This window comes from Epinephelus lanceolatus, chromosome 12, assembly GCF_041903045.1.
Source record: "Epinephelus lanceolatus isolate andai-2023 chromosome 12, ASM4190304v1, whole genome shotgun sequence".
Classification (NCBI taxonomy): domain Eukaryota; kingdom Metazoa; phylum Chordata; class Actinopteri; order Perciformes; family Serranidae; genus Epinephelus; species Epinephelus lanceolatus.
Window position 1 is genome coordinate 38,523,302 of NC_135745.1, and position 12,774 is coordinate 38,536,075.

The following is a 12,774-nucleotide window of genomic DNA, read 5'->3' on the forward strand; positions in this document are numbered from 1 at the left end:
AGGCGCATTCTGTATCAACAAAAGTAGGTAGGCAGCATTTTGCTGCACTCCCCGATTTTGTTTTTATACTGCCAATGCTGAAAAAAGACTGACTGGGCTTTCCTGCAAATTTGCACAATTCCTGTCTAAAAGGGGCTTTTGAATCAATGGTGAGGAGAGGAGTCGAGCTGCTGTAGGAGCAGAGACAAAGAGCTGCTATGGATGATGGTATATACAAGCAGACAGCGGTTGAGGGGAAAAAATGCATTCAATGCCGGGGGCGACGAGGCTGGAAATGGGAGAGTGGAGTGCCACAGGGCGGCGCATCCAGAAGCGCCAACTCACGTCTAGCCACTAGCAGTGTGGGGTTGTACATTTAAATTAAAAAGCGTGATTTTTTTTTTTTTCACAAAGCGTTGCAGCCGGTGTGTTTTGGCCTTTATTTCTGAAGAGCAGATCAATGCTATAAATAACAGACCCTTGCTATAGACACACTTCTGAAAGATGCGTAGCACAAGCAATAAAATCGTTTTTAAACTAATATTTTGTGTCAAAATATTAATTTATTCAATATATCTTTAGTATAATTTGGTATAATAAGCAGGATTAGGTACAGTGAGTGTCATTATTACAAAATGATACCCGACTGGATGATGCAGGAGGTCTTGAATCACCCTGATGGAGCCTCATAGATATGGGTTAGAAGGTGCCTGCTACACCTACTAGAAGGTGGAGACCTCTCGTAGTCATAGTAATTATGACAGGAGCAAAGGAGATAGTCATGTAACATAATGTAAGTATAAAGAGCGAGAAAGTTTGCATGTAGAAGAGGTCAGAGTGGTGGATGGTGGGTCAAACAGACACAGGACTTTGACCCAGGAGTCCAGGATTTGTGTCCAGTGTGAAATCAAATGTAAACATTGACTTTTAAGTGATATACGGAAGTTCGTCAGGTTACGTTATATTGCATTACATCACGTCATGTAACAAATATACTTATTTTAATCTAAACCGTGGTCTTTTTGCTAATCCTTACCCTGTAGTATTGGGCCTAATCCTAACGAAACTGAAAGTGAAACTGCTCCCACACCAATGACAACTGATAAATGAAATTAAATGGGATGATAACAGCCTACCCCAGCTGCCTGTAGGTGTAATAGGCCCCTTTTAACCCATATCTATGTGGCTGATAACCGTAGATAATTCAATTTGAAATGTGTGAAATAACCAAAACTATGGGTGGGCGAGATCACTTTTTCCTTAATTATTATTCTCAATTAATTACTTAACTGCATACATGACAAAACAAATAATTTTAATGGTAAATAACAAATGTTTATTGTGTGAATCCTTTGAAGTAATGATGCAGTCGCTGTACATGTGCACAAAACGGCAGCAGACTCTTCAGCTTCTAAAAAGAAGAGTCTCAGAAATTAATCTAACACAAGACCCTGCATTTTATGTAGTATTGATCCTGTTGATGCCAGTAACACAAAGCTTAGTGTCAGTAGTATTGATACTTTAGGTAAAGATCAATTCAGTCCTTACCAAAACTGTGTTTAATGTATGTAGGACTCCGTTGCTCATGCAAAGAAAGCAGCATGATATAAAAATGTAATTTGTTTTTTTCCCATATCACAGATCTTTTTTTGCGTCTGTACATTCCACATCCCTCATTACCACGTCTCTTTATCACTGTTTGATAGATTATCTACATGGGCTGGGTCGACGAGAAGGAGCAGGACTCCGTTCAGGACCGAATGTATTCACCAAAGTTCCTCGCTTTGAGAGGTTCCTCCCTCTTCAAGTTTTCAGCACCTCCTGTAAGTTTCCACTCAGTCCTTATTTGTTTCCAACTCCCTCTTTAAACCATCAGACGTCTGTGTTTGAATTGAATGTCGTTGAACTCCACGGGAGATTTTTCATTTCATGTTAATGTATTGTTGAAGGAGAAAACGCTTTCCTGTTAGAAGAAAGAAGGAAGCAACTCACTCATAATCCCTTTGTGCTACATTGATCTTCCTCTTGATTGATGACGATCATTAAATCTGTTTACATTCTGCCAGCCACTTAAGTGATTATGACAAGAGGGATAAGCTGTCGATGGTACTGGAGATGCGAAGAGATTGATAGGAAACTGGAATTGCCTGCTCAACTTGAATGTACTGATATAAATGGAATATGCTAATGTGAGTGGATGGCGGAATATAGGAGCCTGCTTATTCAGATGATGTGACAAGCTTCCCCATTACTTAAGACTAGTCACCTACAGTTTGAGGAATATTTCCCTTTAAATGGCAAGAGTTTTGAATATAAGAACCATTTATCAATAATTGACGCTCTGCTAAACCCCGCCCTAAAATAGTGATTTTCCAATCACAACTTGGCAACTGTAACTAGGTACGGCAGGCTGGTCAGGCTTTGGATTTCCATATGTGGAAGCACCGTGCATAAGGCTGCAGTGAAGAGTATGTAGGTGGTGTCTTTTATCACTGTCTCTCCAAAACCAACAACACAAGTGCCAGCGTGTAATGAATGCATCAAACAGTGTGTTTGTCTGCTCTTACATAAGGTGGAAACGTTAGCCTGGCTAACTAGCTTACTGCCTACAGTAGCATAACGTTAGCTTTTCTTCCAAAGGAAAGGGGCGTGTTGTTCCTCTTCCTCCTCCTAGTGCTTCTTATGGCATTTGCAAGCATCCACCGCACCTGAACGACAACAACCAATCAGACAAGAGGAGTCTTTAGCACAGTGTAGATCACTGCTCGTGCAATGGTTGATTTTTTATTTTACAGCTAATGTACTGGAACATTTAACATTTTGAGTTTCACAACAAGCCTGTTTTAATGTGATGTGTCTGTATATACATGTTTAGGTGATTCATTTTTCTTCAAACAAGCTATAATTGTCATTTTCCTTAAAAAGACAAATATACATCTTTAATCTAAAGAAGTACATTGATTGTAAGTGACAAAACTTTTACGGGGAACAGGCCTACTCAAGCTTAAAAACACGACACAGAGGCCTGTAATTGTTATTGATTATTTTTGTGAGGGGGGCAGCAATTGTATCTGTGACACTGTGGTGACAGTCTACCTGCTACAATAAACAAGACTACACCACTGTGTGCAGGCAACATGCTAGAAGTTAGATCATAGTTTAGAGCAGGGGTCGTCAGTGTTTTTAAGGCCGAAGACCAAACCAAAAACCAAAGATACCTTAGCTGAAAGAAAGACGGAACATATATTGTATAAAACTGAGGTGCACTTAAATAAATCTCTGAATATTTTTGGGCCTTCTCTTTTTTGCACTTGCTTGTAGCTGCTAAACACTTTCAGTATGATACCTTAGGAACCAAGAGTAACCTTTTAGACATGGTACCTAGACCCTAGCGTTTCCATCTGAAACAGTCCTCTTAAATGTGGGCGAGGTAGTTGTCACTCACTGCTCTGTCCAGTACTCACTGTATTCCATTATTAACAGTGACAAGATGGAAGCGTGCACCTCGTTTATCGTCCACAGATATTTAAAAATAGCGGGTTTGTGCAGTTAGTCCTCTCAGGCAAGCTCGGGGGTTTAGTGTTGCCGGAGCCCATGGGAACGACACTTTTTTTTTCTCCCAGTGAGGATTAGAATATATGCAGTTCACATAACCCGGTCAAAATGAATATACATAAACACTTGAAGATCCACTCCATTACTAAAAGTGTCTGTCACTTAAAAACCAAAGAAATGGTTACAGTTTTTAAAGTGAAATTTAAGGTGTGCTGATGGATTCATGTTGTCAACTCATGCATTGAGTAACATTACAAGTTGAGGTTCCACCTTAAAAGTTGCCGGCAGTCGGCCCACTGAATGAAGTTATATTTTCTCTGACTCCAGCTGCAGTGTGAGGCAGCAAAACATCCTTTCATTTTATACCCAGCAAGCATTTTTTGGTTTAAAAAACTTCTAATAGCCGTCTACATGAAGACCTGACGTCTAGGCTAAATCACGGCTGAATTTGGGCTGTCAGTGAAAATTTGGTAGACGTCTAACCATAGCCAAAGTGTAGAAGTCATCAATTATACGGCTATGTAGAGACCATGTCCAAAAAATGGAGATAAACATATTTTAATTACTGTTGACTCTCCATACGTGATTGAATATCATACCGCACGCCATCTGCTATGGCGAAAAATTACATTTAATCAATTTCAAAATTAAATCGGCTAGATTTGGGTTACATGTAGCTAGACTAAATCGGAGCTAAATATAGCCAATACGTTTAAATCACGACTATCGCTTGCTGGGTAGTTACGGTTTACTAATAAAACTCTCCACAGTATAAACAGTGGTTACATGACCCTCAAAACCAGACACAAGTCGGCAGCAGTTGTAGCATGGCTAGATGCGTTAGCCTCAACCTCTACACAAGGATTCATGGGTAACAGTCGGCCTATCATTAATGTTGTCTTCTGTAAATCAAATGTTTTTTTTTATGATTATACCCATTTATATTTGTTAATATTCTTGTTAATGTGTATTTTCAGACATTATAATTTTGAAAAAACAAACAAAACAAACTAGGGATGTCCCGATCCGATATCCGGCCGCCGATATTAGCAAAAAACGTGCATCGGCATCGGATCGGACTGCATGGAAAAATGCCGATCCAAGAACTCAGATCCAGTTTTTCATGGAATCTGATCCAGGTTTTCCGGCCAGCCCAGCGCTCCGCGATTCAAGCAGTCCATGCCAGTGATCCATTCCAGCACTTACTATCAATCCACCAGGCCAGCATGCAGACACACAGGAAACAGCAGCACCAGGCTGGCACTGACACTACAAAAATAGCTGAAAAGGAAAGGCTGCATTGTTTGTTAAATGCCAACAATGTCTTGTGGTGTTAATCTATTTTTTATTTATTAGGGGAGCAAAGCACAAGTGTGTGAAGTCTTGCTGCTATTTTAATTTCAGTGTTAGACATTTTAAAGATTTCTTATGTTGATTTATTTTCTATTTATTAAGGGGCCAAAGCAGCCAAAGCAAACCAGCTATATTTTTTATTTAATGTTAATGTTCAAGTTTAAAGTTTGTTTATTTAACCCTGTTAACAATAAACAGGTCAAGTTCTCATACAAATTGTTGTGGATCATTCTAACTAACCTGATTAAGTAGTTGTTCTTTGCTTGATCAAACCTTTTCTAATATGACTGACAACAAAATAAGTGAATATGTATAATATGCGCTTGGATCGGATAGGTATCGGTATCGGTATCGGCCAAAACTCAAGGCTGTGATATCGGTATCAGAAGTGAAAAAGCTGGATCGGGACATCCACAAACAAACCCAACTTATATTAAAACTTAAGTTAAATTATTGGACAATAGTGCCCCCTCTGAAGTGACCCTGAGGACCCAGGCTTTAGAGCAACAATAGCAGCTTTGTCCTCTTCATTTGGTGAAGGAAAGTTTTCCCCTCAGCAATTCAAAAAAAAATAATTTTGTTTGCCAGCAAATGATTATTCTCATCCTCAAATCCTTTTCTCTTGTAAAAGATAAGACATAGCTACTGTTTGTAACAAAGCATCAAATCTAGCTATCATGCTGCTTTCGTTTTAGCGTAAGCATTAGCTTACGATAGCTGGCAAAAGCTTCTGGGCCGAGCAAGCTGCTTTTAATTACTTCAGTGTGAAATTAAATTAAGAAGAAGAAGAAGAAGATGTACTTTATTAATCCCTGAGGGGGAATTCAATGTTTTCACTCTGTTGTCATGAACACACAGGCCTGAAACACACACATGCACAAACAGGGTCTAAATGGAGAGATATCAGAGGGAGGGGGCACCCTGAACGTCAGCGAGCTCAGGAGACGAACTGGCACCTCTCAAGCTACCAGTCCACAGTCTGTATTTGATCCGGATGGGGACTTGAACTGGTGACCCTCTGGTTCCCAACCCAAGTCCCTATGAGCTAATTTCAATTACTAGATCTTATACATCAGATTGGTTATCACTGTTAAGTGAGGCGTAGCAAGCAACAGTAATCAGTGGGCTGTGGGATTTAGCAAACAGACTTTTTCCAAATGGCTTATCTGCACAAAAACATACACCAGTGTTACTCTTATGGACCATTCCTCTGCTTTCTTCTCCCTTAAATCGAGCCATTCTTCTAATCAAACGTGAAATCTTTCAGGTGACGACCTGGGACTGGACCAGAGCGGAGAAAAGCTTTACTGTGTACGAGATAATGTGCAAGATTCTAAAGGTAAGTCAGCCCCTGCTGTTTCATTTCTCAAACGTTTAGAGAAGCAACCCTTCTCACACTGGATACATTGAGAGAATTTAAAGTAGAAAACCGCACTTACATAACTCACTGATTTATTTGCATGTGTTCTACTTCAATCCCTCAGAGACACTCAGGGTTCAGCTCGCATTCTTTCTCTGCAGGTTCGAAGTCACTTTGAATTTAATCGTGAGAATTTGACTGCAATTCATTATCTGGAAACTCATTAAGGCAAATTGGATTCATATAGATTCACATATTAAATCAGATTTAAGTTGACCTCCTCTGCAGCACCGAGTATACTGGGTTACGTAAAGCTATAAAAAGATGCATTAGGGTAAACCATCTCATGGTTCAGCTTACACATTTATGCATTAGCTTCATGTGAGTGTTAAGTAGTGCACTTTAAGCTGCAGCCTTTACTCTGTCGTAAGGGTAAAGAAACTGCCCTTTAGTGTCAAGAAGCTGCATTGCTGCTGCTTTGTCTTATGTTCGTGTCACTCTTCCCATCTGTACCTGATCAGCATGGCAGCTGTACTGTCTTATTTTAGGACAATGACCTTCTGGACAAGAGGAAGCACTGCTTCAGCGTCCAGACGGAGAGCGGAGAGGACATGTTCTTCAGCGTGGAACTGGAGTGCGAGCTGCTGATCTGGGAAAAGGCTTTTCAGATGGCCACTTTCCTGGAGGTGGAGAGGATACAGGTCCGCACCCAAACAGTAGGCAACGTGCGGGGCATTGTGATGATTTTAATCCAGCGCACGGTTCCAGCTCAGTCGTTTTAGTACAGAGATTGATAACGCTCATATGACATTTTCTGCAGAGCAAAAGAGGCTTTTGTGTCCTTGTGTAGCACTTGTGGGTAACATCTTGTTCTTTCATTCTGCAGTGTAAAACATATGCCTGTATCATGGAGAGCCACCTTATGGGACTCACAGTTGACTTCAGCATGGGCTTTGTGTGCTTTGATGCAGCTTCAAAGGTGAGCATTTGAGAGTACTTCATCATCAATAAAAATATGGAAGTGAGATGCTTTCAGTTGGGAGATTTCAGACAACTGGATTGCACACAGTGTGATGAAACTAATCACGATGCCTCAGCCTCACTTTTTCTTTTTTTGGTGCTGCTAACTTATTCTGCACTGTGTGCATTTTGGGAGTATGAGCACATTTGTTTTGACAGCTATTCCCCCCCAGCTCAAACCTCTCACTCCTTCCTGCAGTTCATTTTGGCCTTTCCCCAAATCTGAGAGCCATGCAGACTACTCCGCTGGTGCACATTATGTGGATGAGCAGGACACAAGCACTGCCATATTGTTCTCTAAGATTTTGGCCCTAATTCCTACAATGTGTAGCAACAATGTCCCCCAAGGATGATAAAAATGTTGCCAGCGTATTGTTTATAGAGAGAAATGCACAAAACACAATCCATATGTAAACTGCAGTTGCACACAATACACTGGGCGGGATTACTTTGTAATTAAAAGCTGCTATTGGCAAAATTCAGAAAGCATGTTTGAATTAGTTTCAATCAGAACAAATATAACTCTGTTCAACAAGTTGAGCTGTAATCTGCAGGCTCGGGATGTGATGTTCAGTCGTGGCTCTAGATTTTATCTCTACCGTATTAAGGAAAACAAATTAACTGAAACATATAGAGCAAGGATGACGGTGCCAAGACATATATTTTGTATGATTATTTATAATATTTAAAAGCACAACAGCAAGACAGCTCTGAGTTCGAACCTGCCAGCTGGCTGTAACCTCTCTGTGTGGAGTTTGCACATACTTCTCATGCCTATGGTTTCCTCTGATAGTATAAGTTGGTGTAGATGATGGATAAAGCACTTAATAGCGTGAGCTGAATACTCAGATGAAACGAGCATCCGGTGCGGATAATATACTTCTTTACAAGGACAAGTATCGTTCGAGGAAAATGTGTCAATATCCGTACTCGTGATGAAGGAAAATTCTCATTTGCGTAGCTGCTCTTGTGATCAAAAATTATCTGAAGCTCAATTCTGAGGCTGTTCTGTGAATATTATTCCAATAAATAATAAACATAGCAATTTCTGATCAATCCATATCAATTTCAGGCTTAACATATCTCCAGACGATGTAAACTCCTGAATTGGTTGAACGGATACAAATCAAAGTGTACTCGCTCATGCGTCGCACTTACTGGATATAAATTAAATAATATGTAAAGCAGAACATTTTTATGGATCAAATTGTGGTTTTTACACAGAGCAAACATGCCGCTCAGTAGAGACCCAGAGGTCTGACACCTGAGCTGTTGAATTAACAGGCCAAATCATCAGGTACACATTTGAAAGAGAAAAAGAGCAAGCATAAAACATTAAAGAGTTCATGTGAATTTGCAAATTACCTGCATTAGAGGGAATATGAAAAAAATATGGCCACAACTCAAAGGTAGAAATGTCCTTTTTTATGCCTTCGCGCCGAGGATAGCCGAGGCTGGAAGCATTATGTTTTTAGGTTGTCCATCCATCCATCCCATTCTTATGAACACGAAATCTTAAGAACACCTGAAGGGAATTTCATCAAATCTGGCACAAACGTCCACTTTTACTCAAGAATGAACTGATTAGGATTTGGTGGTTGAGGATCAAAAGTCAATGTGACCATACGAAACGTGTGTTTGGCCATAACTCAAGAATTCATATGCTAATTATGACAGAATTTCACACAGATGTCTTCAGATTTTGCACAAATATACACTTAGAATCAACGACGAACATATTTGATTTTGGAGGTCATAGATCAAAGGCCAAGGTCACTGTGACCTCATCCATCTCATTCTTGTGTATCTCAAGAACACCTTGAGGAAATTCTTCAAATTTGGCACAAATGTCCACTTTGAACATTTGTATCAAAGATGAACTGATTAGACTTTGGTAGTCATAGGCCAAGGTCACTGTAACCTCATCCATCTCATTCTCGTGAACATGACATCTCAAGAACACCTTGAGGGAATTTCTTCAAATTTGGGGCAAATGTACACTGTTCGAACATTTGTGTCAAGGATCACCTGATTAGATTTTGGAAGTCATAGGTCAAGGTCACTGTGACTTTGTGTCCATCTCATTCTGGTGAACGCAATATCTCAAGGACACCTGAAGGGAATTTCATCAAATCTGGCATAAACGTCCACTTGGACTCAAGAATGAACTGATTAGGATTTGGTGGTTGAGGGTGAAAGGTCAAGGTCAATGTGACCACACGAAATTTGTTTTTGGCCATAACTCAAGAATTCATATGCTAATTATGACAGAATTTCATACAAATGTCTAACAGGATAAAATGATGAAGTGAAGGTCAAAGGTCAGCTTCACTGTGACATCATAATGTTTTGAAAAAACACTTTTCTGGCTATTACGTCCTAACGCAGGAACAGAAGTGGAGACATTTGGTCAGATACTGAATTGGTGACACTAGTTTTTGGTGCTGACCTTGAAACTGTGCTGATTGTATAGATCTCCTATGCTGCCGGGGGGAGGATGTGTTTGAAGCATCCATATTTCCACAGACATGGAAATAAACTGTAAGTGCAACTTGACTGGTGCACAGAGGCATAGAATCGCAAGGCAGTAATTCTAGTTTTTATCTATGCACCTGAATGATTGGCAGAAATAATAAATCATCCCATCATGCTGTAAGATGCATTATTCCTCCGGCTGAAGAAGTACTCAGATCCCTCACTCGAATAAAAGTAGCAATACCAAACTGAAAAGTACTCCGTGTTCCTTAAAAGTCCAGCATTAAACTTTTGCTTGATAGCTACTTGACCTAAAGCAAAATCAACCTTGGATCGAATTTGAAACCAAAAGGCGTCAAGGTTATATAGTGAACACAGGCAAACAAATCCATTGTCCTTTCAAATATTTTATTGTTATATCTTGTGGTTTATTTAGCAAACAAAAACAAAGAAATTGTGGCTCCTGCTGCCTCTCTTGCTCTGGTATGAAGTACAAAAGCCCTCCGAGGACAATGCACTCTAAAAATGTTCCACAAATGTCTGCTCTGATTTTAAAACATTTCAGTGAGACTCCCTTTGTATGGAATGTTAAACATTATTTCTTATGCCATAATTAATCAGATTGGCGTCGCAGTAATTATTACAGTGGCAGGAACACTTACAGATACATATTCATGTGAAAGCGGTGCCAGCTGTCTACCTGAGGAGTCAGTCTGGAAACTGTCGTCTGGCTCACTGTGCAGCTTTTGTTTATTCAGTTCAACACTAATTGAATCACTGAAGCTTTGCTATTTCAGGTGAAATAAGCTGTGGCTTGTTACATTTCCCAGTGGCAAAAAATAACACATTTATATCTCACAATAACTTTTATCTGGTTGATCAGCTGACGTGGCCCATTTCTCACTGGATCTACGTGGATTTTTATTGTGAATTATTCATGAAATTGTGACATAAGAAGGAACTCAGTAAATCAAGATTTATGGTTGTGTTTAGGTTGTGTTTTAAAGATTAATGTAAGACTTTTATGACCTTTGTAATTTCTATATTTCAGGCAGTGCTGTGGAGATACAAGTTCTCCCAACTAAAAGGGTCATCTGATGATGGAAAGAGCAAGATCAAGTTTTTATTCCAAAATCAAGACTCCAAATCTATTGAAGCAAAGGTATTTCACTCTGAGAGATGTTTAATGCTGCATGTCAGAGAAAAGGTTATTCAACAAGAATTTCAAAGCAACAAGGTTATAGAAAATAAATTACTTACGTTTGACTTGAGTATTGATTTTCTCTTTCGCCCTCAGGAGCTGGAGTTCTCAAACCTCTTCGCCGTGCTTCATTGTATTCACGCTTTTTTTGCTGCCAAAGTCGCCTGCCTGGACCCGATGTTTGTGGAGAGCCAAGGCACCGCGACCACCACTGGGTTTCCTTCTCTTTCCAGTATCTCATGTAATTCACAGACACCTAAACTCAAATATGCCACCTGACAGGCGCTGCTCTCTCCAGACCCCTTTTGAAAGGGATGCTGAAGTTGTGACTGTGGCCTGAAATGGAGGACAGGAGAACTAAAAAACGCTCAAATCATGACATTATTGAGGATAGCTGGGGAATAAAAGACCTCTTTGAGAGTTATATACTTGATATCCATGAAGAAGTTTCAGATTTCTGGGATTTCTGAAATACTTGTGGACCTAAACACGAACCTCTGCTTTGAGAAACTTCACAAAAAGACTCTGTGGACACTAAATGTGTGATTTAAAAAATGTTTTTAAGTGAATTTGTCCTCCTGATCCTCAGACATCCTTATGATCACATCACAAAGAAAAATGCAGTTCTTTTCCCAAGGTAGTCTGCTTTTCTATGTAATTTTATTCAAGGTTTGGAGAGTTAAAATAAATCAGATTTTAGTCTTTTTGTTCCACATCACTTGAAATTCTGCAAGGATTTGTCTGGACACTGGATACAATGACGGAGTATGATAACACTTTCTCTATTTCAGTTTCTTTGTGTGATTTTGAGGTGAAAACTTTAACCAACATTCATACTTGAATTAGCAGTAAAATATAATTTCCACTGGAGTGTAATCAGATCAACTAAAAGGTAAACAGTGACACAAATCTGAATCTGAATTTTGACTAAAATAGAAAAAAATACTTAACCTGCAAAATGACTATTTGTATATCAGTTACTCACCGTGTGGTCATTGAATTAATGAACAACACTGTTTTTGTCTCATGCCTCCATTGTGAACGAAGAATCCAAAAAGGTGAACACTCTTCATGAACTGAAGTCACTGAGGACTGCGTTTAACAACAGCAAAACTATATCAAAACATCCGTTCACAAACTCTCGCACAACTCGTGCAGCATAATTCAAGTCTCATTTATCCACACATGCTCAGTACTTCACAAACCAACCAGCCTCAATCCCAACTTGTCAAATACAGATGTTTGGTGAATGGCCCACGGCATCAGACACCAACGCACCGAGGCACCCTTTAGTGGTGGAATGAAACGCACCCGACAGTGTCATTATTTGATGCTATGGGAAATGACTGTGATACAACAAGTGAGAAAGCACAGGGCAGGCAGGAGGGGAGGTTGATGGATCAAACAAACTGCGGACTGTCATCTGTGACACTGCTGTTCTTGTCCAGTGGGAAACCTACACTGTCTCAAATCACATACTTCCATTAGTACACTTCTGTGTAGTATACTATGTGCACTATGTACTCATTGGCGTAGTGTGCGAATTTCGACACGGTAGTGTTGTCTCAAACCAAACACGGCCGTTGTGCACTCACCGTAAATGACAACTGCAAATTATCTAGTAAGCAAACTAGCATTAGCATTTGTGTTATCGTTCGCGGTACCAAATCATTACAGACTGCTAAATTAAGCCAGTAAACATACTGCTGGCTTATACCCAGCAACAGTATACGTGTATTTGTATGATGCAGGGATGTTCATGGTCGCACAGTCCTCGGCCGCCATTTCCAGTTTGAAAAGTGGTCCCTCCCCTTCTGCTACATAGCCAAGA

The 12,774-nt window shown here is 39.9% G+C and overlaps 1 protein-coding gene across 1 annotated transcript in view; it reads left to right on the plus strand.

The window, feature by feature from the left end:
- The window catches only part of sntg1 (syntrophin, gamma 1), a 54,970-nt gene extending 43,300 nt beyond the window's left edge, over positions 1-11,670 (plus strand). The window contains exons 14-19 of the mRNA XM_033650050.2: positions 1,686-1,802; positions 6,155-6,226; positions 6,796-6,948; positions 7,134-7,226; positions 10,794-10,904; positions 11,040-11,670. Of these exons, the coding sequence (XP_033505941.1) occupies positions 1,686-1,802; positions 6,155-6,226; positions 6,796-6,948; positions 7,134-7,226; positions 10,794-10,904; positions 11,040-11,222 (729 nt within the window). The 3' untranslated portion in view covers positions 11,223-11,670. The remainder of the gene's footprint in view (positions 1-1,685; positions 1,803-6,154; positions 6,227-6,795; positions 6,949-7,133; positions 7,227-10,793; positions 10,905-11,039) is intronic.
- The last annotated feature ends 1,104 nt before the right edge of the window (positions 11,671-12,774 follow it).